General features: G+C 42.1%; 1 protein-coding gene across 2 annotated transcripts in view; it reads right to left on the bottom strand.

The window, feature by feature from the left end:
* The window catches only part of PLPP3 (phospholipid phosphatase 3), an 89,362-nt gene extending 63,094 nt beyond the window's left edge, over nt 1–26,268 (bottom strand). The window contains exon 1 of one of the 2 annotated variants that reach the window (XM_027537130.1): nt 25,561–26,268. In XM_027537130.1, the coding sequence (XP_027392931.1) occupies nt 25,561–25,699 (139 nt within the window). In that variant the 5' untranslated portion in view covers nt 25,700–26,268. The remainder of the gene's footprint in view (nt 1–25,560) is intronic. The other variant, XM_027537129.1, reaches the window with a different exon arrangement.
* Nucleotides 26,269–27,774: the final 1,506 nt, after the last annotated feature.

Below are 27,774 nucleotides of genomic sequence, written 5' to 3'. Positions count from 1 at the left end.
TTCACATATAGTTACTGAAGATGTATCTTAAAATCACCAAGCCTCTGGTTTTTTTATGAAATGGGAGTGGGTAACTGACAATACAGATGATTAAGAAAAGCACAGGGTTTGTGGTCAAATAGATGTGAAGCTCAGCTCTGTCTCTGTTTAGTCCTGTGATACTGGGTAAGCTGCTAACCTCTCCAGGGAATCTGCAAAATGGGGTCAGTAGAGGGGTTATTGTGAAGTTTGGAGGTACAGTATCATCTCAGAGTGCACTCAATTCATGAAGCTACGGTTATTCCCATGGTCTCCCCCCAAAATACATTAGAATGAAGAATGATGATAGGATAGCCCTATGTCTCTATGTGGGAGCTTTCCTTTCCTTTAAAGCAGGCAAGGCCATCAGTATATGCAGAGTTTTCTAAAACACCAACGTCTTTTCAATGTTCGATTATTTCCAGCTAAAAGAAAATAACAGGATTTTCTCAGCACTTCATGCTGGTTTGTATGGAATGTCACTTGGATCTTCCTTGGTTCACATCTATCGAGACTATGTGTTCACTTTCTTTTCAATCATGTTTGCCCAGTAAATATTTTTATGCACCTACAATGAACAAAGCACAGAAAAGAGCAATGGGGGTGATGTAGTGATCATTAAGTCAAAGTGTTTGTTTGCTTTTTTAATTCATGTGAGGAAATTAAGAGTGGCGTTGACTTGCCTAAGTGCGCTCAATGGCAAAAGGACACAGATGCCCATGCACTGACCAGCTGCACCATGCTGGGCTCCATTAGCTGATTATTGTTGCGCTGGCCCTAGCCTTCCCTGGCGCCTACCTGTGTGTCAGGGGCGGGGCGGGGGGGGCGGGGCGGGCAGTGGGTGTTCGCATGTAGCCTGCCATAGTCACTAGCCCAGGAGAAGGAAAACGAAAAACCTAAACGGAATCTACAGAAAAGACAGACAAACAAGATAAAAATTGGTGATCCATAGCTAACATTGATTGATTTTGCTATAAAGTGTGGTCCAATTGCCAGACAATTACTGGGATGCTATAAAGCCTACCAGTCATTGTATTCCCCGGTACTTTCAAATAAGAACAGAAGAATCTGTGTAACAGGCTTAGCAGATGCTTCAGAGCAATAAAACATTTTAACTAAGCATAATGTCCTATACTTGACTTTATTTTTAAATAACATGATTTATACAGGTTTCAACTGGTCAAATTCAGTTAAATTTATCAGTTAATAACCATCAAACTTATCTCATGATAAATAAACTCAGATAAAGGAAGATTTTTTTTCCCCCTTTCTTCATGATATTCTCAGTTCATGGGGAGAAAACAGGATGTGATGATAGCACATGACCTCAGAGTCATTTAGGCCCAAAATCAGATCAGCTACTTGGCTTGGGCCTCAATTTTCTCACATATAAATGGGAGGTGTTAGAGATTGAATTGTGCCTTCCCCTAAGTTTCATATATTGGAATTCTAACCTCCCAGGACCTCCAAGTGTGGTCTTTCTTGGAAAGGGGGTCTTTGGAGAGGTAAATCAAGTTACAATGACGACAGTAGGGTGGGTCCTAATCCAATATGATTGATGACCTGCAGAAAAGGATATTTGGATCCAGAGACGCATACAGGGTACACAGGGAGAATGCCATGTGAACATGAAGACAGCCATCCATAAGCTAGAGAGAGGTCGGGAGCAGATCCCTCCTGCATGGCCCCCAGGAAGAATCCCCTGCACCACTTTGATTTCAGACTTCCATCTCCATATCTCTCAGACAATATATTTCTGCTGTTTAAGGCATCCAGTTTGTGGTACTGTCACAGGCATCCCAGCAAAGTGGGGGCAACAGTGCCTCCCCCAGTAGAGTTTTGGTCTAGGGGAGCAGAATGAAGGAAAAAGAAAGAGGGTGAAAGAGAAATTTGTGTGATTAGAGGATGATGCTTAATTCTGAATGATTGTAAAGGGTCATACAATCAAGCAAAGACAAAGTAACTTCCATTATGGTGACTATTAGCAACACAGAAATAATCTAAGTAACTGAAAGAAAATTAAATAAAAAATGATTAAAAGGGAATATGCCTAATAGTAATGTTTGTGCAAGTTGGTGAATTATACATGATCTTCCCTCTTTTCCTTATATTTTTGGTGATGTAGTTTAACATATCATGTTGAAAGACAAATTTACCTTTAGAAAAAAATCTATAAAACTTATGTGAGTGTCAAAACTGACTTAGGTTTTTCTATTTTCTTGAATTTTTACTGAACAACTTATATGTACAGGCCCGAGTGAAGCACTAGAAATAGAAAAGTAAGAAAAAGAAGGTCCCCACCTCAGATTTCACTGTCAAGGTTCTACATAAACCCTCACTTATTCTTTATATCTCTCCATATACATAGGGAACACAGTATTTTCCCCAAATTTTAATCCACCATACAAATGCTCCAATTCAAAGAGCAAGAGAAAAGCCATGTGTGTGGTCCAGTGCTGGGAAACACACCAGAAAGTTTTCTTCTAAATCTTGTTCAGTCTACCAACCAGCCATTGTAACTTCTCTGATTAAGTTCAGTCATCAAAAACACCACTTGTAGTAGGAATCAAGACATCTCTATGTCACAGGACAACATCTAATGTTAGGGTAACCTCTACTCAAATTCAAGGCCCTTATACCTCTGAATTCAAGCATGTTTGCATTTGTTGATGGAGCATATGTTGGTAAAACTACTGTTTAGGAACAATTAATAATGGCACATAACATTACGAGGCAGAGACTGGGTAAGCTTGGAGTCCTGATTCTTGGAAGACATATAAGCATGGACTACGTTATCAATACACATTTGGGGCATAGAGTAAACAGTTAAGATCGCTAATACATGAAAGTTCGTCCCTTTTTGCCTTAAATCGTTGAGTCCTCTGTGTTCCAGGAAACTCAGTTTTCCAAATGTATAACCAAAGTCACTGTTCTTCTTCTACAATGACGGACAGACTCCACTGACTCAGCCCCTCCAGATTAAGTCCTCTTGCCGGTGGTTCTGCCAAATCCACCCTTTTCCCTTCTGTTGTTCCTACTGTTCTATTTCCACTCCCCTCCCTCCCTCTTACCAAGCAGTTGACAGGTGAATTTAGATATATAAATGAAATATGAACAACAGAAAAAAAAAAATGAAGACTAGAATCCATCAGAATTCATTTTCTCTTCCCTCGTCTCCATCACTGAGCCTTCCCCTGTGCTTATAGTGCTCCTCTGCCTGGACTGGCCCTGCTGGACTCCTGTTGGTCAGTGCGCTGCTATTTAGGATACCTGTAAAGGTGAGTACGACAAGTTTCACCTCAGGAAAGGTCACATGTAAAACCCTATTAGGGTGATGGAGGGGAGGAGAGTCATGTGTACAGAACACAGTGGGACATACTTCAAGTTTTGGTTAATTAGATGTTGAGCTCCGTGAGTAGGAATTGTGCCGTTTAGCTTTATAGCCCCATCAACCTAGCATGTAGCAGGTGATCAGAAAATATTGCAATTAAGCGAGTGAATGAATGAATTCATGAATGTGGTTGCTTTGGTTTTCAAAGAAAACCACTGGCCTTCAGGTCAGGCGTCGTGCTAAAATGGGAACATCCACAAGTACCTTTGAGACTCATTTCCCCTTTTCTGTTCAAAGACATACCATGTTGTGAAGTCCACATTTTAAAGGCATGCGGATGAAGCTGACAGAGGAAAGATAACAGCTTCTGAAACCAACTTTCAAGGGTTTGGAAAGAAGCTCTCACTGTATGGAGAAACTTTATACTTCCTCCATCGATCTCATAGTCCCTCTCCTCCTCAGCAAGTCCCAGGGCGCTTTTCCAATCCCACATTGCTCTGTGCTGATGCCAAAGCCCAGTTTCCTGCCTCAAAAGGCCCTTTGTTTGGACTCTCTTTCCAAATCAGCGTATCCTGAGCTTGAACCCTCTTGCTTTTGAGAACTTCGATGTCTTGGCAGCAGAAGGCTTTGCCAGCAGGTTTGTGGTCCTCATGGCTTTCAAAAACCTCAATGTGAGGGCATGTCTATAGCTAAAAACTCTTTTCATGAGGGGTGGGGGAGAGGGAGTATTATTTTAAGAGTTGCAAAAACAACTTCAAATTGACTCTTTAGTGTTTAATTGCTACCAGAATACTGAGAACTTCTTGTTCCCTTGTATTTAATTAAGATGATAGTTTTAATCAACTTTCAATGATATTGGTTCATAGGCTTTGCTCAATCTCTTGGGAAGTTTTGCCTCAGAACAGTGGAATGCATTAAAGACACATTTCCAGCAGGTTCTCTCCAAATGGGAAAACACCTTCCTTCATCATGCGCGGATGGAAAGGTAACTACATCTGTGCAGCTGCTTGATGAGTCCCTGGAAGGACTCCAAAGTTTTCCTTTTCACAGATCAGGTAAACTGCATCTCATCCATTCTCTGTACACTACATCTGCTATACATCCTGGTAAGGCTATCTCGCATTCCTTGTGAAGCTTGCCAACTCTGACAGATAAGAGTTTGCAAACAAAAAGATTTTAGGAAGGAGGGTAGAGATTAATGTGGAAGAGCCTACTGTCTGTATCTCCTGATTTGGGGATGCTCTGTCAGATAGGAATTGTTCTTCCCATTTTATAGATGATGAAACTGAAGTTCAGAGGTTACAACCCTGGCCTCCACTTATAAGCTAGCAAATGGTGGAGCCAAGATTTGAGTTCAGAACTGTCCCCAAGGACACATTCTCTTTCCACTATGTCATGTGGCCTCTGAAAGTTTAAAACTTTCTGACTTGAGTTTAAACTGTGGGAACTTCTTAGGGTGACTCTCTTCATCTCTCCTTTTATGTCGCAACCCTCTGATAGGATTCAGCAATTCAACATGGATCAAAATATCCAACCAGGAAGCACTGAACTAAATGTGGAGTCCTTTATATTTGATGAACTCAGCAAAGCTTAAAGATCATCTCACTCACCTGTCCCATTATTTAGGAAAGAAAAGACCAACAAAGTGATTGAAGGTCACTGCGTGAAAGTTCCCTAAGGTTGGACTAGTGAGGGCATGAGATGTGCAGAAACCAGCCTAGCGATGGATACTATTTCCCATAGGCAGAGAAGAAGGGGAGGGTGCTTTGAAGAGCAAAGACATGATCCAAGGCCAGAAGCAGACATCTGTGGGGTGTGTCCAGGAAAAAAAATGAGACCGATGTGGATGAAGGTGCCACTGAGAATACCTGTGCATTCAAAATAAGGTCGGCAGGAACTACAAACTGTTAACAGCAATGCCTCCAGGGAATGGAATTTGGAGGGATGGTGAGAGGGTTATCTCCTTTTAACATAATCATATTTTTGGAATATTTTTACTATAAGAGTGCTTTGGGATGTTATGTTAAGGTTTAAAAGGCTTTGTAGATTATGACACATGGGACCATTATCTGATTTACAGAATAACCAAATCCACAGTGTAAAGGGATGCTTTAAAATAAGGTATTTATTGGACTTAAACTTGAACCTACACAAGGTAAGGGTTTTATTGGCTCTGGATTTTACTCATTTTCTTAAGAGAGTAAACTTCTCTGAGCCTAGTTTCCCCACCTATGAGATGGGAGTGGGCAAGGGGAAACCCTTGATCCTTGGGCCCCTCCACTCCTGCATTCTAAGATTATTCTAAAGGATGGTCACTGTACCAATGGTTAGAACTTAGGCAGAGGAATCACTCAGCTCAATGAAGTTCTTCAGTGCAATGCCGTTTTCAGCAACAGTGCACCAGAGCATTCTTCTGAATTGGCCATCCGAACAAGTGGTAATGTTACTACCCCCAGACCCCTCAGCTCAATTCTGCTACCTCTATACAGTGTCCAGGTTGTATTTCTAGAAGTGCTACCGCCCAGTGTCCATTCTAGAAGACTCTAGAAGACTATATCCAATTCATCATTAGACGCCGACACCAAGCACAGTACTTGGTACATGAAAGGTGCTCAATGGATGTTAGTTGAAGTGATGCATCACCACCGATTATTCAGGGGCTTCTAATTATAAAACTGATTGATATTATTATTAATATTAATAATGACCTACCAGCATGACAACCAAACATAGCTGATACTGGGTTAAAATTATAGCAAGGTAGACACTGGGGTTACTTCCTAGTACCTAACCTCTTCATGCCTCAGTTTTATCATCTGTAAAATTCAAGTGATAATCCATTACACAAGGATATCATAAGGATTGAATAAAACACATTAGGTGCTCTGTTCTGAGTTCCTTTCTCTTCTGAATCAGACATTTTGGTACTTCAATCTCAGCCTTCTCAGAATTATGAGAAGCAAGATTAACCCAGACGAATATTTAAAAAGGTAAACATACAAATTGTGGTGTCTTAGGATATTAAGCAGAGAAGGCAATGGCACCCCACTCCAGTACTCTTGCCTGGAAAATCCCATGGACGGAGGAGCCTGGTAGGCTGCAGTCCATGGGGTCGAGAAGAGTTGGACACGACTGAGCGACTTCACTTTCACTTTTCACTTTCATGCATTGGAGAAGGAAATGGCAACCCACTCCAGTGTTCTTGCCTGGAGAATCCCAGGGACGGGGGAGCCTGGTGGGATGCTGTCTCTGGGGTCACACAGAGTCGGACACGACTGAAACAACTTAGCAGCAGCAGCAGCAGCAGGATATTAAGAGGTTGTTTAAAAGTTTTTCCAGTGGGTAAAAGCAATGAATCAATACTGTTGATGTGATGGCAGAAATAAACAGAACAGTAATATGATAAAACAGAAAAGAGTTGAAAGGAGAAAAAAAGCCTTCTCTTCCTCCTTCAATGTGAACTTCACGATATTTTATGGCACAGAGAGAGATTTCAGAGGAAATGCCTGGAGAATTCTCCATGCCGCATTTCACAGATGAGGCAACAGAGTCACAGAGAAGGAAAGCTGCTTGGCTAAAGTGATCCAGTAAGTTAACAAGAAAGGTAGGACATAAACCCAGATTTCTTAACTCTCCGCTTGGGCATCTTTCTCTGATAGGAGGCTTCTGCTCTGCTCATTCACAGAGCCTCTCCTTAGGGCAGGACTAGGATGAAAAAACCCAATCATCCTAAAATATAGCCCTAGCTTTTAGGGTAACTTCAGCTTTTTTTTTTTAATGGAAGCTATCATGGTTAGTACAAATTCAGTCTGTTGACCAAGTTCAAAACACTATGTTCATGTAAAACTTGAACTTAAAATATCTAGCTGCCTTTAGTTAAGTACATACTCCCGATCTCTCAGGTTAATTAATACTTTATTATAGGCTATTACAAACTCTAGCAAGTGAAGGCTTTTTCCATTTCATCACACTGATTTGCAGGAAGTATGTATTAAGCACCCAGTGTTTAGCTTTATAATTATACTTAATAATAATTCAGCTATTTATAGAAAGAAGAGATATTGTGCCAGTAGCTGTTTTAAGATTGTGCAGTATAGGCAACAAAAATTGTATTTTTCTGTTTGCTTCTTGTTTATATTTACCAAAACAGCCTTTTATTGATACTTTCTTCAATGTGTTGACTTTATTAAAAATTTTCAAGCATTTGTTCTATACAAGGGAGTCATAGTCTTTTAAGACAGACCTGTACCAAACTATAAAACAAGCCAAAAATTTTGACATAAGAAAGGTCAATACAAAGTGCTATGATCGCCTAAAGAAAAATTCTGCCCAGAGGAAATTAGAAAGGGCTTCACAGACTGGGTGGCACTTGAATTGATTAAAAGAGGTGAATAACATATATGGAACAAACAAATGATTTGGTGGGAAAGTTTCTGGAGCAGTCACAGAATGGAAACATCTGGGCAAAGGCACAAAGTGGGAGGATGGGAAGAAAGGGACTAGCAGGTTGGTTGGGGCCAGATTCTAAAGAGCCTCAAATATACTAAGAAGTCTTAGTATAGTCAACCAGGGCGGTGGGGTGGGGGCTGCGGGGGGGGGGGGTCAAAAAAATCCTGAAGAGAAGGACCTATGTGATTAAAATTGCAGTTTTGATAAATTATTCCTATATAGTTAATGCATAAATAATATATGGGAGAGCCTATCCCCCTAGAAATAAAACCTGTAAAGGAATGTTTTCAGATCTAGGTGTATGAAGAAATTCATTTAAAATGGAATAGGGACTTCCCTGCTTCAGTGGCCAAGACTGCACTCCCAACGCAGAGGGTACAGGTTTGATCCCTGATCGGGAAAGTAGATCCCATATGGTGCAAGTAAGATCTGGCACAGCCAAATAAATAAATATTTTTTAAATTAAAGATAAAATGGGATAGAAACAGGGAGAACAGAGGACAGCAGATTCAGACTATGGGTTGCCATTTCCTTTTCCAGGGGATCTTCCCAACCCAGGGACTGAACCCAGGTCTCCCTGTCTGAGCCACCAGGGAAGCCACATGCACATACATTTATATTCATTGTACAAATATGACTTTACAGTTTCAAAGCATTTTCCTTATATAAACATGATACCATACTCTTGGTCTCAAGAGCTTCATGAAGTAGGCAAGGAATAAATCATCATCTCCATTCTATCACCCAACTAATACAGCAAAGTTGGGAACACAGCCCAGGATCAGCATGGAGCTGCCTCGTAGACCTCCTGTTTTTAAACTTTCATTTAAGGATCAGCTCAAGACACCTGGTCATGTTTTCCCCAGGAATGAATGTGTGTCTCCCTTCCCATCTTCTTACCTACCGCTTGAGGGCAGGATCCGCCTTTTAGTATTTCTTTGTTATCTCTTTGTATTTATCTCAATAAATACTGAAGGACAGATAAGATAGCCAGCTGAGTCCAGGAATGTTCTCATCTGTAGTTCCCCAACCACAAAGAATGGTAAATAGGCAATGATCCATTTTCCCCTTGGTCCTGTGAACGCTTCCCATTCATCACCAGTTCACAGCAGACGAACAGCCCCTGCCATGACTCCTATGATCTGAGCTGCCTCCTGCCAGCTGCTCTGCATTCTAAGAGTGAAGGATCTGTACAAAATGGGCTTGCTCTCAGTCCTGTTTAACTTTTCCATGGCTCTGTGTTTGTCAAAGCTTCATGCCAACTCTGTCAGAAAAAGAAATGCCACAAAACTTCTTTGAGGAAAGGGGAAAAAAGACCTACTTTATACACTTGCTCTTATGCAAATCACACTCCATTCAAATCCCAGCTGAATAGGAGCCCTACAATAGCCTGGGAAATACACAGAGCCTCTAACCCAAGTGTAAGCTGCTGCACTCAAAATGTTGCATTTCTCGGCCTTTTAAAAAAACTCCTTTGCAGAAGACCAATAAGAAGAATTAACAATATCATCTGAGGTTGCTATCCCTCTGCATGAAAAGAAGTCATTCCCTTCCTGTATAAAATCGGCAAAGTATTCATCTCATCTCATCTCAAGTTCTGCAGAACTGGAGTTGGGAAGCTCTGTGACATAGTTTGAATCAAAATGGATACATGGTCCAAGCTACCAGCTCCAAGTAGATCCTAGCAAAGCAGTTCCCCTGGAGTCTCAGTAAACCATCTCCCCTAGTGATGAACTGGCTGAATTATTAATATACCACCCACCAAAAAGAGTTGAGACAGGTAGGGCTAACCAGGTGCTGAGAAAACTGAAGTGAACTCCGACACCCTCCTCCATAGGTTGCTGTGAAATTCAAGCAGGTTAACCAGCCCCTTGCATGACTGCCTGCAATGGAGACAGATGTTCTTTAGTTCATGCCCTTCCCACTTCCAGCCCAGAGGTTTTTGAGTCTAACCTCTATCTTCCAGGAATTTACAAAGAAACAAACAATAGTAAAATGGGCAAAATGCTTTAACCCCCAAATAACACTTGAACACCTCACAAGGCCTGGTCATTTCACTTTGAAACTTTCTGGTTGGCTTGCTGGCTCTCCATATGCTTATAATTGAAAATAGCAGCCAGTGCAAATTTTAGTGCCAGTCTTCACCATGGGAGGAAAGAGTCCACACAGGTGTTGGTTGGTTCCTATCCCAGGCATTCCACCATTTTCTAGATACAGGATACCCAACAAGCTCCTCGACCTTTCCCAAAGGCAACTGCCACATCTGTAAAATCAGTTACAGTAGTATCTTCCATTCACCGTTGTAGACTTTGATGAGAAATGGGAATGTGCTCGACTATAGTGGAAGGGTTCAAAAATGTTCCTTTCCCAGCCTTTTTCATGTTGACATCTGGAAAATGACCTCCTCAGTAGGGTGGTTTGGGTATATTTTTCTAGGGGCTTTTCAGGGCTGGGGAGCTTAAGAGCTAGACTGAGAAAAATGAACTGAGGCAAGAAAGAATATTTACATGCAAATTATCTAATGCACACATTATCGTTTGGTAGCACTATTCAGTGAAAGGTATTATTAATTAATGATAAATGTTTGGATTTCACAGCTGAGGCCAATACAGCTACAAACAACCAATTTAAAGCAAAATTATAATTAAAGGTTCTTCAACTCTATCAGTTGGCCTTTGGAAAATTAAACCTAAAATCAAGAGGGCTTATTTTCCCCTGAGATTTAAAGCTCTGTATTTTGAATGCTTTGACCCAAGAAGTATACTTTAATTTCCCAGCCAGCCCCAGAGAAGTCTGCATTCACACCATGCCTACAGCACAGACCATCCAAAGAGTGGGACCATCATCCCTCCTTCTGTGTCATTGGAGCCACTCTCTTCAAACAGATTTAAATGAGAAGCCTGCTAAACACAAGATTCCAGTACAGTAGCCTTCCTATTTTGGGGGGAGACTTCTGAGACCTCTGGGGCTTCCCTGGTGGCTCAGATGGTAAAGAATCTGCTTGCGATACAGGAGGCCTGGGTTCAATCCCTGGGTTGGGAAGATCCCCTGGAGAAGGGCATAGCAACCCACTCCAGTATTCTTGCCTAGAGAATCCCATGGACAGAGGAGCCTGGTGGGCTACAGTCCATAGGGTCACAAAGAGTCAGACATGACTGAAGAGACTTAGCACGTTCCAGTGGGTCCCTGAAACTGTGAACAGTACTGAATAATATAAGTACTAAGAATTTTCCTGTATGTACATACCCTTGCTATGAGAAAGTTTTAATTTATAAATTTTGCACAGGAAGAAATTAAAAACAATCACAAAGAATAAAATAGAACAATTATGATAATATACTACAATAAAAGTTATGTGAATGTGGTCTCTCTCTTTCAAAATATCTGCTTGTACTGTAGCCACCCTTTTTCTGGCAATGATGTAAGATGATACAATACCTACATGATAAGATAAAGTTCGATACAGTATTAAGCTACTATTGACCTTCTGATCTTACGTCAGGAGCAGGACCATCGGCATCGGGTGATTGTGGGTCATCAAGACATAGCAACATGGATGGCTGGAGGTCAGTAGCAGCCCATGTTGACAGCTGGGGGTCCTGGTGAGAGATTTGATCCTACTACTCAAACTGTGTGCAAGTTGAAATTTTTGAGTTATTTCTGGAATTTTCCACTTAATATTTTCAGAGCAAGGGTAACTGAAAACATGGAAAAGGAAACAGCAGATTAAGGGAGGACTACCTTTGGAAATATTTTAAAATCTCAGCCTGCCAGAAGTTCCTTCCATTGCTAGCAATACAAGCGGCTGCTTCAAAAGAAGACATTAGGCATTTAATCATTGTCCACTATCCACAGAGCTGCCTGTCCATTCTAGAATGTTCAACATTTTCACCACCAAAGATCCCTTGCCGTTCTTCCATGACTCTCTATGACATCTTTATTTACCAGGTAAACTACATGTAAGTCATTTGTTTGCTTCTGTTAATCAAAGCACGGGAAGTGCTGATCACATCTCCTAATGAGTGGAAATAACCAGCAAGACCAGAGTGATCTGCCAGGTGTCATTCCACACTCAAATCACAAGCACAGAAAGCCGGCGCTTTGACCAGTCCGGGCAGAGGCCGATGCTCTCAGTTAACCTAGGCAAGTTAATCATTGAAAAATGAACAGTACATGTTAGATATTTCTGAAGTTCTGAAAAGCGCACGAGATGCCCTGTGATTGCCCTAGTAGACCTTGATGGGCCCAGAGAACCCACGGTAAGGATCACAAGACTAATTCATTTTGGACAAGTCTTCATGTGTTACTGACGTGAAAGTTGGCAGGGAACAGTGCAGAAAACTTGAGCTTCAGAAACAGAACAAAAGCAGGAGAGCCTATTGTTTAAGAATGGCCTCATGAGATGGACTTCTCAGGTCTGACCCCAACTCAAACTCACTTGCTCGTAACTTTTGTTAAGTTATTTCTAATATCTCTGAATCTCAATTTTGTGAATGCAGATAATAGTAATAAAGACTTCATAGGCATATTGTGAGGATTAAATAAGAGAATGCCTGCACCCTGTATAGCCCAGTGAGAGGTACATACTTGTACTTGGTAAATGTTGGCAACTGTCATTATTTAGTCAGGCCTGAGTCCAAACCCCAGACCTAACACGTATTAGTTGTGTGAACTTGGGCAAATCATTTACCCTCTCTGAGTTGCAAAACCAGTTATTGACATCTACATTATTCTGTGATTGAAAAGATAAGTGAAATATCATCTAAAGTTCCTAATATTCAAGGTTGAGTGTCTTTTCCTCACCCTCTTGAATTGTATGTGGCCTAATTTTTCATTAACTTATAGCTTAATCTGCACTGTAATTTTCAGTTCCAACCAATTTCTAAAGATTTGTTCTTGTGTCTTATACTCTAATATCACCCAGTGTCCAGCACATAAACCTAAAAAACGGACGGTAATTTTAGTTTCTGAGAGGCAATCACGTATACAGCTGTATCTCCAGTGGGGAAAGGATGGGAAAAAAGAAATCAGTCTTATCAGGATCTACAGTTCTATTTCATGGTCTTAAAAATATCATAAAGCAAATCTAAGGAATATATAGATTTCAATATTTGTACTTTTAACTGTTTTCAGGGTACTCTGAAGATCCAAGGCTGCTTTTCATTTTACTGAAGCAGGAATCTGCTTGTCACACTCTAGTTTCTGGAAGTATGTCACTCAGCAGGTGACTGGGTCTAGCTGACCACCAAGCTATTCCTCAAGCAGTTTTATTATTCTCCATTCACTCGTCTTAAACCCAGTGACACTGCTAAACTGGTTGAAAATTTTCTTTGTGAAAAATTCTCTGACAAACAAAGCAACACTATAGTGTTTTCATAAATATGTTAATTCCAAAAGTCTTCAGTAAAATGTTTGCATTTTTCCCATATATATCTTAATTAATTTTAAGACACCTCTATTGATAAAATGGTACAGCCACTATGGAAAATAGTTTGGCAGTTCCTCAGAAAGTTAAACATAGAGTTACCATATCATTCTGCATATCTATTCCCAGGTAAATATACCCATGAGTATTGAAATTCTGTGTCTATACAAAAATCTGTATATGAATGTTTATAACAGCACTATTCATAAGACCCAAAAAGGGTAAATAACCCAATGCTCTAGCAACCAATAGATGTATAAACCAAATGCGGTATGTCCATATAATGGAATATTACTTGGCAATAAAAGTAGATGAAGTACTGATACAAGCTGAACATACATGCTACTATATGGATGAACCTTGAAAATATCATGCTGCTGCTGCTGCTGCTGCTAAGTCACTTCAGTCGTGTCCGACTCTGTGTGACCCCAGAGACGGCATCCCACCAGGCTCCCCCGTCCCTGGGATTCTCCAGGCAAGAACACTGGAGTGGGTTACCATTTCCTTCTCCAATGCATGAAAGTGAAAAGTGAAAGTGAAGTCGCTCAGTCGTGTCCGACTCTTTGCGACCCCATGGACTGCAGCCTACCAGGCTCCTCTGTCCACGGGATTTTCCAGGCAAGAGTACTGGAGTGGGGTGCCATTGCCTTCTCCTAGTATGCTGAGTGAAAGGCAAAGAAATAGAAAGTTGATCAGCAGTTGCTATGGGATGGGGAAGGAGGAGGGTAAATGTTGAATGACAGCTAACAGGTACAGTTTTGTTTCTTGTTGCAGTGATAAAAAAAAAATTTCTAAAATTTATTATGGTAATGGTTTCTTAACTCTGTGAATATATACTAAAAACCAGTGAATTGAACACTTTAAATGAATTAATGTTATGGTATATAAATTGGGTCTCAGTAAAACTTTTAAAAATACCATATAACCCATGGAAAACTGTTTCCCTAAACCAAGAGGATTTCTAATGGCCCATTTATTTTAAGGGGCATTTGAGAAATTTAAAGATTACAGAGCAAATAAATAAATAAAATTTAAATATATATATATATATATAAAACTTATAGCCTCATCTTTTTAATAAGATTATGAATATAAAGAAGTATTTACTAATCCTATTATAATAGGGGCTTCATAAGTCTTCTACAAACACTGCATTTAAAATGTGGAGGGAGGGGCATTACCATGGTTCAGAGGCTCCCAACCAGGAGATCAGGAACCCCACCACCTACCTCCCATCCTCTCCACCTTACCCCTCCCCAATTTCCTTTAATCTCCTTCTTCACCCATCCTTCTCCTCTCTGTCCCCAGTAACTCAGATTCATCTGTCTCTCAATTGATCTCCCTCCTCTGCCTGCAGTTTCCCTCTCCTCAAATCCAAAGATCTCAAACAAAAATCAGAGTAGATTTACCTCCTCTTAAAAATTGTTCATGAATATGTTAATTCCAAAGGTTGCCTGTAAAACTTTTGCAATTTTTTTTCCTTACACATTTTAACTAACCTTACAACACTTCTAAAATGATGCAGCTGCTATGGAAAAGCAGTTTGGCAGGTCCTTAAAAAGTTAAACATGGAGTTACCCTATACTGAATCTGGTTTCTATATAAAATATTCCACAATAAAAAGAAAAATGAAAACAAAAATACAACTTCATTCGCTGGTCCTCCAAAATAAAGTTCAAGTCCTTAGCAGCCTGCCATTTATAACTCTCCTTTTTAATCTGGCTCCTAATCATCTCTCCAGCCTCATCCCCAACATCTTCTATCCCCCCAATTTAATGCAAATATACACCACTTACATTCCATCCTGCAACCACTCACCCTTCCCAAACATGATCCTGTTTCCAAGTCTCAGCATCTGATGCTTCCCCTGCTACTCTCTCCCACTCTATATGTACTCAGTCACTCAGCTATGTCCAATTCTGCAACCCCATGGACTCTAGCCCACCAGTCTCCTCCATCCATGGGATTTCCAGGCAAGAATACTGGAGTGGGTTGCCATTTACTTCTCTACTCTGTATAATGTGGGCTATTATTTCTCTAGCAAGACCCAGCTCCATGCCCTCAGGCAAATTCATTGCTTTTCCTTATGCAGCTATAGCCCCTCCCTTACCACTCCCAAGTCAGTGGGACTAAATGTGTGAAATTATTAAAAAGTCTGTACCCATTTCCAATCTGGGAATTTTTGAAGTGCAAGGAACCCTACCTCCCGACCCAAACCGAGGGGAAGAAGGGACTGAGGGGGGTTACACATAGTGGATGCTCAGGAAACAACTGCAGAAGATAAGACATACTTGAAAGGTATAAACATAAAAATTAAATAGATTCTCTAGAAATTATACAGATTGATGCCACAAACTAATTTGGAGGCCAGATATAAAGAAACCATCAATGAGAACAGCTTCCTTCATGTCAATAATCATGTGTATTATGTGCTTTAAAGACACATAAACAGGAACCAAAGCATACTGCTTATTATGACAAGGCGCTTACACTGATTTGCGTTTCTCTGCAAAACTCTCTAGGCATATAATTTTGTTAATTTGTGACAAACCTCAAAAACACACTTCCCACCAATACTCTGATTGCAATGTATAGTTTAAAAGCACACAGAAATCATCAAGTTCCTTTCATAAGTCGCCAGTTGGATCTTATGTGTGTTGTTTGGTTCAGTTTGTTTTAAATTTGGGAATTTTAATGCAGATCATCATTTATAATCTAACTTGGACTTAAGGGAAGAATAGTTTCACCAGGATGTCAGACAAACTGACCTAGCCTTCTTTTGAATATGGGGACCACCAGCTCATGCATGGCCTTGAGGAGATTACTTCATCTGAGACTCAGTTTCCTCCTCAGTCAAAAGCAAACACTTTGAAAACATTGGCTTCTCTTTCTCCTTTCCTGAGACAGGTCATTTGAAAAAGACGGTGCCTGTTCAAGTTCAAATCAGTCAGCAGTGCTCTTTGGTAATAAGCAGTTTCTAGAACAAGGGCCAGTTTGAAGAAAAGCGATATATGAAAAAAAACTGCCTAGTCCATCAAATCTGCACCACGTGTCTCTAGCCTCACTCAGCTATCATCCTCTGATTTGGATTAAAAGTTAAACCTGTTTGTCTTGTTCCTCTTTTAATTGACCCAGGCAAGAGAAAAATGAGAATAGAGCTCTCTGGAGAGCTACCTCATATACGATATCAAGTTTCAAACTGACAAGGACACACCGGAAAAGCAAAATGGTAAGAAGGCACTGGTTCTAGGCCCTGCTCCTTCGTCACTGGACAACTACTAACCAGTCCTAGCCTCCACGTCTTCCTATGTGAAGAGCACTGACTAGGACGTGGTGACAATGACAACAGCAGCTGGGGAGTGCCAGCGCCATGCACTATACCAGGCATCACCTCACAGGTCCACAGTGCATGCTATCCCATTTCACAGGTGAGGAAACAGAGACCTCGGAGACAGTCACAACGTGCCCAAGGGTGTACAGCTTATAACCACAAGCAAACTCCCACCTGTCTGTCTCCAAAGCCTGTGCTTCCTCCTCAGATCTCCTACCTGTCCCCTGTTCAAAGAGGCCTATTTTTCTGACTGAGATAGAAAAATGATCTCAGTATTGCTGATAATGAAATCCTCAAGGTACTTTCAAATTCTAAAGTGTCCACAAATCTAGGCACTGAAAAATTGCTCCGATGGAATTTTCTTTATGTCCAGAGAGGCTTGTCAGCACACACCAAGCTGTTGCGCAGCTATCTCTATATAACTCTGTGCCCTTTACTGCCCGATATGATCCTTGCATTAAGACTCATATTTGTGTCCTATATTGGGACTTCCCTAGTGGTCCAGTGATTACGACTTTGCCTCCCATTGCAGAGGGTACAGGTTCAATCCTTGGTTGGGGAGATAAGATCCCACAGGCCTTCCAGTCGAAGAACTAAGACATAAAATAGAAGCTATATTGGCCCTACAGAACACATTTGTACATATGTGGACCCAATAACATGGACATAAATGAAATGGAATGGAATAGAAAGAGAGAGCCTTCATGGCATAAACTGCGTTGGAAAGTGGGCAGCAAGGTAAGCTGACAAGAGTTCTGGAAAATTTAGTGACTCCTACTAGCTGGGTGCTCTTGTTCAAGTTACTTAACCTCTCTGAACTGCAGTTTCCTCCTCTCTAAACGGATCAAATATCTATAGCACATGGTTGGCATACAATAAATACAATCACTATCACAGTTATTCCCTTCCTCAAGAGACATGGAGAATGCCCTGGATGACAAGCATTTCGATTATTTTCAAACATGGCTGCTCTTTTTAGTTAGATTTTTTTCCCCTGGGCTTTCAAAAGACACATAAAAGAGTTGACCCTAAAACAGGCCCTTTGTCCAAACTTCCTCCCAGCTTTCCTAAGGTGTATCTGTCTTTCCCTTAAAGTGATATGGCCATGTCACTTCCAGAGGAGAAGAAAGTAACCACCAAAGGCTCTTTGAGGTTCCCACACACTGACTTTCCCCAAAACTGCCACTGCTCTCCTCTGGCTAATGGAAAACATTTGTATTCCCTGTCTGGCTTTTTCTTAGACTCTCTTCACAATTGTTTCCCCTGATATATTTCAGGCAACTTTGCAACCAAAACATTAAAGAAGATTTCATAGAACCATTGAGGAGTAAGAACAGTGGGGAGGAAAGGAAAATGTTATTACTATGAATAATAATAGCCACATACTACCCAATAATGACTTAGTGCTTTGAAACTTTTCCAAGTAGTTTCAGATTTATGATATCATCTACGCTGTACCATACATGAGTGTCATGAGGTTTGCTTTTATATTTTACAGATGAGGAAACTGAGGCCTGAAAGATTAAACAGTTTTTGCCCAAGTCACATGTGTAGAGGACATTCTGTCAGGATTTGAACCCAGCTCTGGGTGAATCCAAAGCTTGTACTGTTCCTGCAGTACTCTGCCAAGCTAACTTTGATTTTTTAAAGGCTCTCTTTAGAAATCTAATTCATTCATTTTACTTTTTACTCACACACAACAAACTTCAATGTCTCAAAAGAAAATATTTATAGAGTTTACACTTCATTTATCCAAAGTGGTTACTTGGCCTTCAATAAGTATACTACAGAGAACTCAGTTTAAGTAAAAATCCCAGATTCTCAGCAACTAGGAGACACCACCAAGCCCTGGATGGGGAAGATTCCCTGGAGTAGGAAATGACAACCCACTCCAGTATTCTTGCTGGAGAATCCCATGGACAGAGGAGCCTGGTGGGCTACAGTCCATAGGGTTGCATAGAGTTGGACACTTTCACATTCACCAAGTCCTTGCACTAAAAATCACAGGCGACTTTCAGGCAAGCACCCAGTGGTAATTTTTCCTTTTGAAAGAATTCTAAAAGTCTTGAATATCTTTTTCTTAATTTTATTGGAGTTTAGTTTGTTTGCAATATTGTGCTAGTTTCAGGTATACAGCAAAGAGATTCAGCTATACACATACACATATTCATTTTTTAGATTCTTTTCTTATAAAGGTTACCACAGAACACTGAGTAGAGTTTCCTGTGCTGTACAGAGGTCCTTGTTGGTTATCTATCTTACATATTATAGTGTATGTATAGGCTCATCCCACGCTCCTGATCTGCCCCGCCTTCTGCTGCCCGGACGTTCCCCCTTTGGTAACCATAAGTTTGTTTTCAACATCTGCAGGTCTGTTTCTGTTTTGTCAAGTTCATTTGTATCATTTTTTTTAATTAGATTCCACATATGAGAGATATCATATGTTATTTGTCTTTGACTCACTTCACTTAGGATGGCCATCTCTAGGTGTCTTAAACATTTTTATTGGAAAAGACAGGTGTACTGACCACAAACAGAAAAAAAAAAAAAAAAAATACAGACAACCTAACAATTTAAGAAGTGCCAGAACATTTAATCCTTCTCTATAAACCAATAGCTTTTTCTCAATCGCCATTAAGACACTAGCTATTAAACAACACAGTGATTCTCAAATTTAGCCTGATAAGAATCACTAGAAGCTATTATGAAACACAGAATCCTAGGCCGTGGTCCAGTGCATACTGAATTTGAATCTTCTGGAAAGAAGCCTGAGAATCTGTATTTCACACCAGACAGGTGTTCTTATTAGCTGAGGTTATAAAGTACTGATACAGCAGGAATCCTGAAAGTTATCACTCCCCAAATAATGTGTACCATGTTAAACTGACACTCAGGGTAGCAAGTCTCCATTAATAAAACTTTTTAAACTGGGAAGTAGCCCCAGGGGGTTGGCATTATTAACATCATGCTATGCACAGCAGGGCTTGCCAGCCCAAACAACTGCACAGGAAGTGGAAAAGAAAGAATGTCAAATTGACAGGAAATCAATAGCACTAAAGGTGGAAGAGGCCACCAACCCTGACTTCAACAGTCTCCCACAAAGGCAGCTATATCCCTATGGCATATATCAAGTACAAGAGAAAGGGATGAAAGAGCTAAGAGGGGGGAAAAAAAAACTAGCCAATCCAGACAATGAAGAAATAAACGTTTTCAAATGTCCTGGAAGAGTCAGCAGGGCTTACCTACGAAATGGAGGCTCCCTTCTCATTATGATCAGTGCAGGATGCTTCTTGGCTGGAAGGTTCACTAGTTATTAAGTGAAAATCTATTTCTAAATTCTTTGGTTCATGTGGTAGATTAAGTTATCAAAGTCTACTGCATTATTAAAAACACATACTTAGTGACTCTAATAGCACAGTTAAAAAAAAAAAAAATAGAAGGGAAAACCTGTTGGGCTTGCTTCCTATTTCACCTATAATTCCTATAAATTTTAGGAAGCAGGTGAAAGGACGCATCTGGCCAGGAAAAAATCTAGCCAGGTTCTCAGCATATTGGATGAACTCTAAGAAAAGACAATGCTCTTTATCCCTCCAGAATGAACCCCAATTCAAGCTAATTGTCAGCAATACTTCTGTGATACAAAAACATAAAAATTCAACTGTTGATAAATAATCCATGAGAAACAATTTCTGGGTTTCTACACCAGTTATCTATCAGCACAGATTCATAAAATCATTAGTGCTAGAAGGGGTCTGAGAGATGATTTAATCCCTTTCCTTTGTGATCATAATCAAGAAATCAGGCCCACAGAAGTCAAGGGAATGTTCTCAAAGGCACACAGCGACACAGCAGTACAAGACCAGAGCTCCTATTCCTAGGCCCTTATTCTTGTGACTTCCTGGGCTAATATACAACCAAGAGCTAAGCAGAGCACAAGTATCAGGTACCAGGTAGACATTCCATAAATCCAAGTTTCATTCCTCTCTACTAGAAATCGGTCCTGGAAGGTCACAAGGCAGCTTGTGACATTAGACATCATCCCGCCCAACCAGTCATTTCACTGTTGGAAAAAACTGAGACCCATTAAAAACTAACTTGCCACAACCACACAACTAGCTGCTGGCACTGGCCACCCTGGAACCTGAACTTCTGGCTCCAAGTCCCCCATCCTCTTCACTACATCACATTGCCTCCCTCTCACTATTAAAAGTGAAGAGTTTAATAATAATACGTGATAATTTTATTTATCCCATAGACTGAACCAGTTCTAGAATTTTGTTTCAGCCTTTTAACTGCAAATCAAGAAGTGTCCAAAAACATTCTAGAACCACTAAGTTACTAGCATAGTTGCTGACTATCCAAATTCTCTATTTTTACCCATTTGAGTTTCTTTCTCTTTGCCTCACTAACCGTGTTTCCTGGTAAGGAATGGCACAGGAGCCAAGCCTTTCAAACCAAATCTGCCTGAGCACCTGCTCCTTCAAACATCTCCCACCTCCACCATAAACTCAGTTACGCCACCTTCTAGTATCCAAAGTCAAAGGAGGAACAGTCTTCACACCTGCTCTTTCAAAGATCTCCCACCCCCACCATAAACTCAGTTACCCCACCTTCTAGGATCAAAAGTCAAAGGAGGAACAGTCTTCACACCTGTTCCTTCAGAGATCTCCCACCCCCACCATAAACTCAGTTACCCCACCTTCTAGGATCAAAAGTCAAAGGAGGAACAGTCTTCAAACTACTGCATAACTGCACTCATTTCACATGCTAGCAAAGTAATGCTCAAAATTCTGAACAAAAAACCTTCTCTAAAGCATGATCAGAATATACTGTGAAGATGGGATGGCTCAAAATACTGCTAAATTTTAGGGGTTGCCTTCTCAGCTAAAATTTAGATCAACAATGAATGAAAATCATCTGTCTTCAACCTGCTAGGCCAGTGTGAACTTCTCCTTTTGGACGTGGATGCTTTGTGGTCTTTGCTATAATATTGTTATTGAGTTTTTGTTTCATGGTCTCATCTACCTATGATTCTGAGACACAGCATATAAACACAGCCACAAAAGCTTCATATAGGGGTCTGGGTTATAAATCCTTTGCATTTGCCCAAGTATTGAGAGATGACAAATAATTTTCACATCCAATATTTCCTCTGATGCTCATGGCAACGTAATGGAGCGGCTACTCTGATCACCATCTCACAGATGGGCTCACTGACCTCAGAGGATGAAGGCCCTTGAACAGAGCCCTTGACAAAAAGCTAGACCGGCTAACTCTGCCCCCCTATCAAAATGCACGGGCTGGGAGGAGGCAGTCAGTAAATACCTGGGGAGAGAGACGGGGAAGAGATGAGATGACGCAGAGAAGCTCCACGTAGATTTACCAAATTTGCACATTTGCACTACAGTTATGCACTGCTCTTTGTGCTTTTTTTGGAACCACTGTCTTATAGGGTAAAAAAGCACCCTCAAAATTTGGGAATTACTCAGTGTTAGAACCGCCCCAAATCAAAGCAATGCCTTAGGGCAATGAGACCATATCATTGACCAGAAGAGCTGAACCACCTTTATCCATCTGTTTCATTGCTAATAATGAGCTGGAAAATGTGGAGGGGCAGCGTGTGTGTGTGTTAGCTGCTCAGTGTGTCCAGCTTTCTGCAACCCCATAGACTGTAGCTCACCAGGCTCCTTCTGTCCATGAGATTTCCCACTCAAGAATACTGGAGTGGGTTGACATTTTCTTCTCCAGGGGATCTTCCCAACCCAGGGATCGAACCCCAGTCTCCTGCATTGCAGACCGATTCTTTACCAACTGAATCACCAGAGAAATCCTGGCTTTCTGCCAACAGAGCTTTAAACTTTTTCTAATAATCTGAGTTTTAGGATTCTTCTGATGAGGGAAGGGGGATGGACTCCAGTCATGCCCGCTGAAGATTAGGGATCAACTCAAATTGACTTGTGTGAATCTCAGTTTTCTCATCTATAAAAAGGAGATAGTCTCTTCATCAGTTGCAGTGAAAAGTACATAAACTAATTTACTTGACAAAGAGTCTAATAGAGCTTAGATAGAAAAGATGCTCCTTCCTCCTTGCATGGGAATTGTCTCTGCTGCTCTCTTGTAACCTGGTACAGCAAAAGCATTGTATTAAAAAAAACAGAAGGCCATCCATATTATGCAACCAAAAGAAAAACAAAATCAATTTCAGAAAAACTACTATGCAAAGATTCATAACCATTTTTATAAGCAATGATTGGCAAAGATAGCTATTTTCTGAGATATAAACTCCCACAGGTGATTCTCTGACACCAGATTCTTTTCATCCTCAAAGGCGAGTGGACTTCTATTGTTTCACCAAGAATTTTACATTCCAAAAAGGTAACAACACGTATATTGCACATTGCCTCTTATTTTTTTCCAGACACAAGGAGAGGAATCTTGGTGTATATTCCTGTGAGAGAATAAACAGAAAACTGTGTCTTTTGTCATATATTAGGGCTTTGTAATCCAGACCACATGATCAATAGACTATATAAAAATTAAATCATGACTGACAGTCCCAGGCAAAAAGTGAACCAAGTAGAAACATTTTTTTAGGACTGTGATGTGTGGAATATTAAAATCACATGTTGTGTTAATAATTTTCTTTTGGAAGTCAAAGGGAGTTCTCCTGCATAATTTCTCAAGTAAATGTTTACCTTGCAGTGTTTCCTATTATAGGAGGTCAAGACGCATCAAATTAGTGATATTGTGGTCTGATCTATGCACAGGGGAGACACTTTTTAAATGACTTGGTTGACATGATGTTAACGGCAAGGCATATACCCTTAAAACAGAGCTGTGTGATTCTTACGGTAAAATAAAAGATCCTATTATCTTATAAACATTTTTTACAGTAAACAAAACCATTTGCTGGAACAGGCCAAGAGTAAATAAACTTAATAAACAGCTAGGTATAGAATATTAGCTTTGGAAGGGACATAGGGAGATTCGGGACAGATGAAGAGCTGAAATGCACAACTGTACACCTTACTCACACCTTCAATGCACAACAGTATCTTAGGATTTGTGTGTCCCTGGCTAAACTATAGCTGATAGGTGTGTCTTAAATTCCTTCACACTTTTTCCTTTGATAAGACACACCATCTCTTGGGATTGCCTTCTGAAATCCGAGTGGAAAGCAGAAGGAAGGGTAACAAAACTGTCTGAGCTTTGCTTCCCTAACCACCAAGTTGGAGATAGGAGGGTACATGGCAACAGACAGTCTAGAAAGAGTTCACCCTTCCACCAACAAACCGCACCAGTAAAGACTGGAAGCCCCAGATAAGTTTACAGCAAACAGCTTCAGTGTGTTTCTGCGTCCCTGGTACTCCCCCAGGACCAGGGAGGATCTCTTAAAAATTCAATAGCTTGGCAAGGAGACTTTAAGCACTAATCTCCCCACTGTGCATAAGTCGGTTGCCTTCAGGAAGGTGGGCCCCCCAGTGACAATTCCTTTACATAACATCTTAATGTTGAATTTATATGAAGGGGTGAGAATGGGATTTGCGACCTGAACTACAGGCACCTTTCTTCCCTTCCACAGAGCACAATTGACCTTCAGCTGTCTCCGTGTACCTAAAAGAGGCCATTCTTCCATTTAAACTCCGAGAGTCTCTTCTTTCTTCGACTCTGAAAATTCACTATGGACAGTCAAGCCAAGGTCAGATGGACCTCAGTAAGGACCCTGCTACAGAGTCATGAACACAGGGACCTGGGACTTCAGCCCAAGAAGTCTCTGGTTTGCACACTCTGCGTGCACAAATCCAATTCAAAGGGGACTTGAACCTCCTGTGCAGGAGTTCTATTTTAAGGGAATGAAATTGGGAACACAGATGTTTCTTCAGTTAGCAGAGTTGGCAGAACAGCCCCTGGACCAAATCCGAGTTCTTAATGCAGGAAGGGGCCTCAGAGAGCAACTAGTTCAACCCACTGACTCAATTGATAAGGAAACTGAGGCCAAAGAGGCAGTTAGGTGGCACACTCAGCAAGTGGCAGAGTGGCCCTGTTCCGATGACAAGTCCTGCACGCTTTCCACTTCACCATGATTCGCTTAAAAAAAAAATCTAAGCTGACTTCAACCTTGGAACTCCTGTAGATTCGTGTCAATAGCCACCCCTCGCCCCGGGGGCAGTTCATAAATCCTCCTGACCCTCCCACCCCACGCCCTATACTCCTTCTAGCTGTGACTTCCAAACAATTTGGAAAACAGAAGCAAGCTACTGCCTCAACTTTTCGGGAGTACAATTAATGCTGGTCCCAATGCAGGACGGTGGCTAGTTTTCCCAGTCCCTCAGTTTCCTCACTGGTGAAATGGACCTCCTCGCTCGTACTGCATCGAGTCACGGAGAGGGCCAGTCAAAACTAACACCTGGTACACAGTAGGCGCTTTAAAAGTGACTGCTGGGTCGGCACCACGCATCAAGCCCCTCGAGAGCACCCTCCCAACCCCTGGGGGGCGTGCAGGAGAGCAGCAAGTGAAAAGGCCTGGGCAGTCTCAGCGGAAGGGCTGAATGTTTACATTCGGCCGGGAGAAGGTAGCGCTCTCCAGGCGGGAGCCCGGCGCTCCAGGAGATCCATCTTACTTGGATGGATGTCCAACCAGCTCTACGCCGGCTCCGGGTCCCGGTTCCATCGACTTCCCCTTTCCTAACGGGACGAGCCCACTCTTTTCGTGGGATTCTACCCGAGCTTCCAACTGCAGCTCGGCTTTTAGGATTCGGTGTCCAAGTGGCCCGCGAAAGCCTACAGCGCTCCCAACACTTCTCTACAGGCCGGGGAGGCGGCGGGAACCGAGAGGGCGGGGACCCCGGGGCCGAGAGCAGCGCGAAGGCTCCCCGAGAAGCCTGCAGGGGCCCCCGAGGCTGACTGCGCGGCACGGCCGGGAGACGCCGCCCCGTGCGCAGCCCGAGTCGGGCTGGGACGCGCGCCGGGCGCCGAGGGCCCGAGGGACAGTGGGGCCGGGCTCACCCATGAAGAGGCAGAAGAGGTCCAGGCAGATGAGCAGCACCCGCTTGCTGCCTCCCTTCCTCGGGTTGTTGTTGAGCGCCGGGCTGCCGCCGTTCTTGCTCTCTGCGACGATCGCCTTGTCGTACTTGTAGTTTTGCATGGCGCTGGTCAAGACGCCCGGCGACAGCAACCACACACCCAGACGCCTGGGTCGCCTCCCGGCCGAGGCTGCTCGGGGCGCGGCGGGAGAATGCGGCCCCGCTGCCCGCTTCCAAAGGCAGGCGGTGGTGCTTTCTGCTCCCCCTGGGGCTCCTCTGCTTTTCCTGTCTCAACCCTGAATCGTTCGAAAGTCCAGGGTGAAAAGAGCCAACTTCTCGAGGGGAAAGTTCTGCAGCGCTGCGCTGCTTGCAACGCGAGCTGGCGTGTCTGTGCGCAAACCAGCGAGTGGGCAGCCCGGGCGCTCGGCCACCTTCCTCCGCGCCTGGTTGCTTAATGAATGGGAGCTGCGCGGAGCGGAGCTGAGCGGAGCCCAGCCACCACCGAGCGCTGCCGCGACTCCAACTTTCCTCCTCCTCCTCCTCTTTCTGCTGCTGCTGCTGCCGCCGCGGCTGCCGCTGTGATCACCAGGGTTTGTTTTCAGCACTTTTATTGCACGAGGTCCTTTTAAAAAAGAGAGAGGGAAAGAGAGGGACCTCCTTACTTGGCTCAGAAGGGATTCTGAAAGCACAGCCCCTTCCTTAAGCAGCCTAAGACGTAGGATAATTAAGGCCACATTTTCCCCCACCCCCTTCCAGAAAAAAAAAAAAAAATCCTAAAAGGAAAAGTTACTCTCAAACCAGAGAATCCGGGAGCCCCTAGCGTTCAGAAACACTGAACTGTCACAAAAGGAGGGGGGAAAACAAGTATAAAAAGAAACATTTTCTTGCTGGCCTTGGGTCAGGCTTAAGTTTAGGCTGTACAGCTCAAAAGCGTTTCTTCTCCGTGACACGTTTGGGGCTTTCAAGTCTTTATTTTGATTTGAATCGTATTATCCCAAAAATATTCAAAGGAAAAAAAATCGTTTTTTGTTGTTTTTAAGATCTTAACACCCAGCACCAGATACTGGGGTAAAATCTGAGGGGGAGTGTGTGTGTGTGTGTGTGCTCAGTCGTGTCTGACGCTTTGTGACTGTATGGACCCATGGACTGGAGCCCGCCAGGCGCCTCGGTCCATGGAATTTTCCAGGCAAGAATACTGGAGTGGGTAGCCAGTTTCCTCCTGCAAGGGATCTTCCTGACCCAGGCATCAAACCCTCGTCTCCTGCATCTTCTGCATTGCAGGCAGGGAAGCCCAGGATTCCGAGGATAGGAACAGGAAAAGAACTGCAGGACTCTGGAACTGGACCTGTGGTTTGAAATCCTGGCCTGGCCACAGCTCTGTACTCCGATTTCCCGATATGTCAACTGGAGTTAATGTATTTCTCCAAAACAGAGGAATTGTGAAGACTTAAATAGCTAACCTACCTCAGGGCCTAGAACAGTGCCAGGTATAGGTGTTAACTGTGATTTTTACTCCTGTTTCCAGGGTGAAGGAATTCCAAGCCCTCCACTAGATCAACTGGCCCCCAACCTACCTGTACCACTATGCGGGGGTGGGGGGTAGTTTGGGGGTGATCTAATGCTTTGCCTTAGAGATTGTTATATGCTTTTAAATTATCTTTAATTTTACTTTTAAATTTATTTAATTTTTAATTTTATTTTAAAATGTATTTAATTCTTAATTTTTCTTCCAGGTAGAGTACAAACATTTCCAAGGCAAGGGCCTTTCCTTTTAACTTCTGTAGTGCCTATAGGAAAACTGGGCACACAGTACCGTAAATAGATATTCCTTCCAGATGTCTTTTTTTTGTACATCCAGAAATAGAAATATTGTAGCTTTTTTATACATTATATTGATCATGTTCTTTTTTATACTGACTTGTTATGGGGTTCAGTAACCTTATATCCAGCCACCACAAGCCACTTGCCTTGTCTCCAATAGTCATTTCCCACTCCACACTCTGTCCTCCTTCTCCTTCTGCCTGTAATACACATCTATCCCTTCTCTAACTACCAAAATGCTTCTCTTGTTTTAGAGTCTGAAATGTCACCTTTTCTCTGAGCCCTTCCTTGACCCCTGGATAGAATTAACTTCCCCTTCAACACTTTACTCTTGTAGCATTTATCACAATCTGATTTGGTGCTATAGTTAGTAAAG

This window comes from Bos indicus x Bos taurus, chromosome 3 (genome assembly GCF_003369695.1).
Source record: "Bos indicus x Bos taurus breed Angus x Brahman F1 hybrid chromosome 3, Bos_hybrid_MaternalHap_v2.0, whole genome shotgun sequence".
Taxonomy (NCBI): Eukaryota; Metazoa; Chordata; class Mammalia; order Artiodactyla; family Bovidae; genus Bos; species Bos indicus x Bos taurus.
Note: the sequence above shows the minus strand (reverse complement) of the source record. Positions and strands in the feature narration are given on the sequence as shown.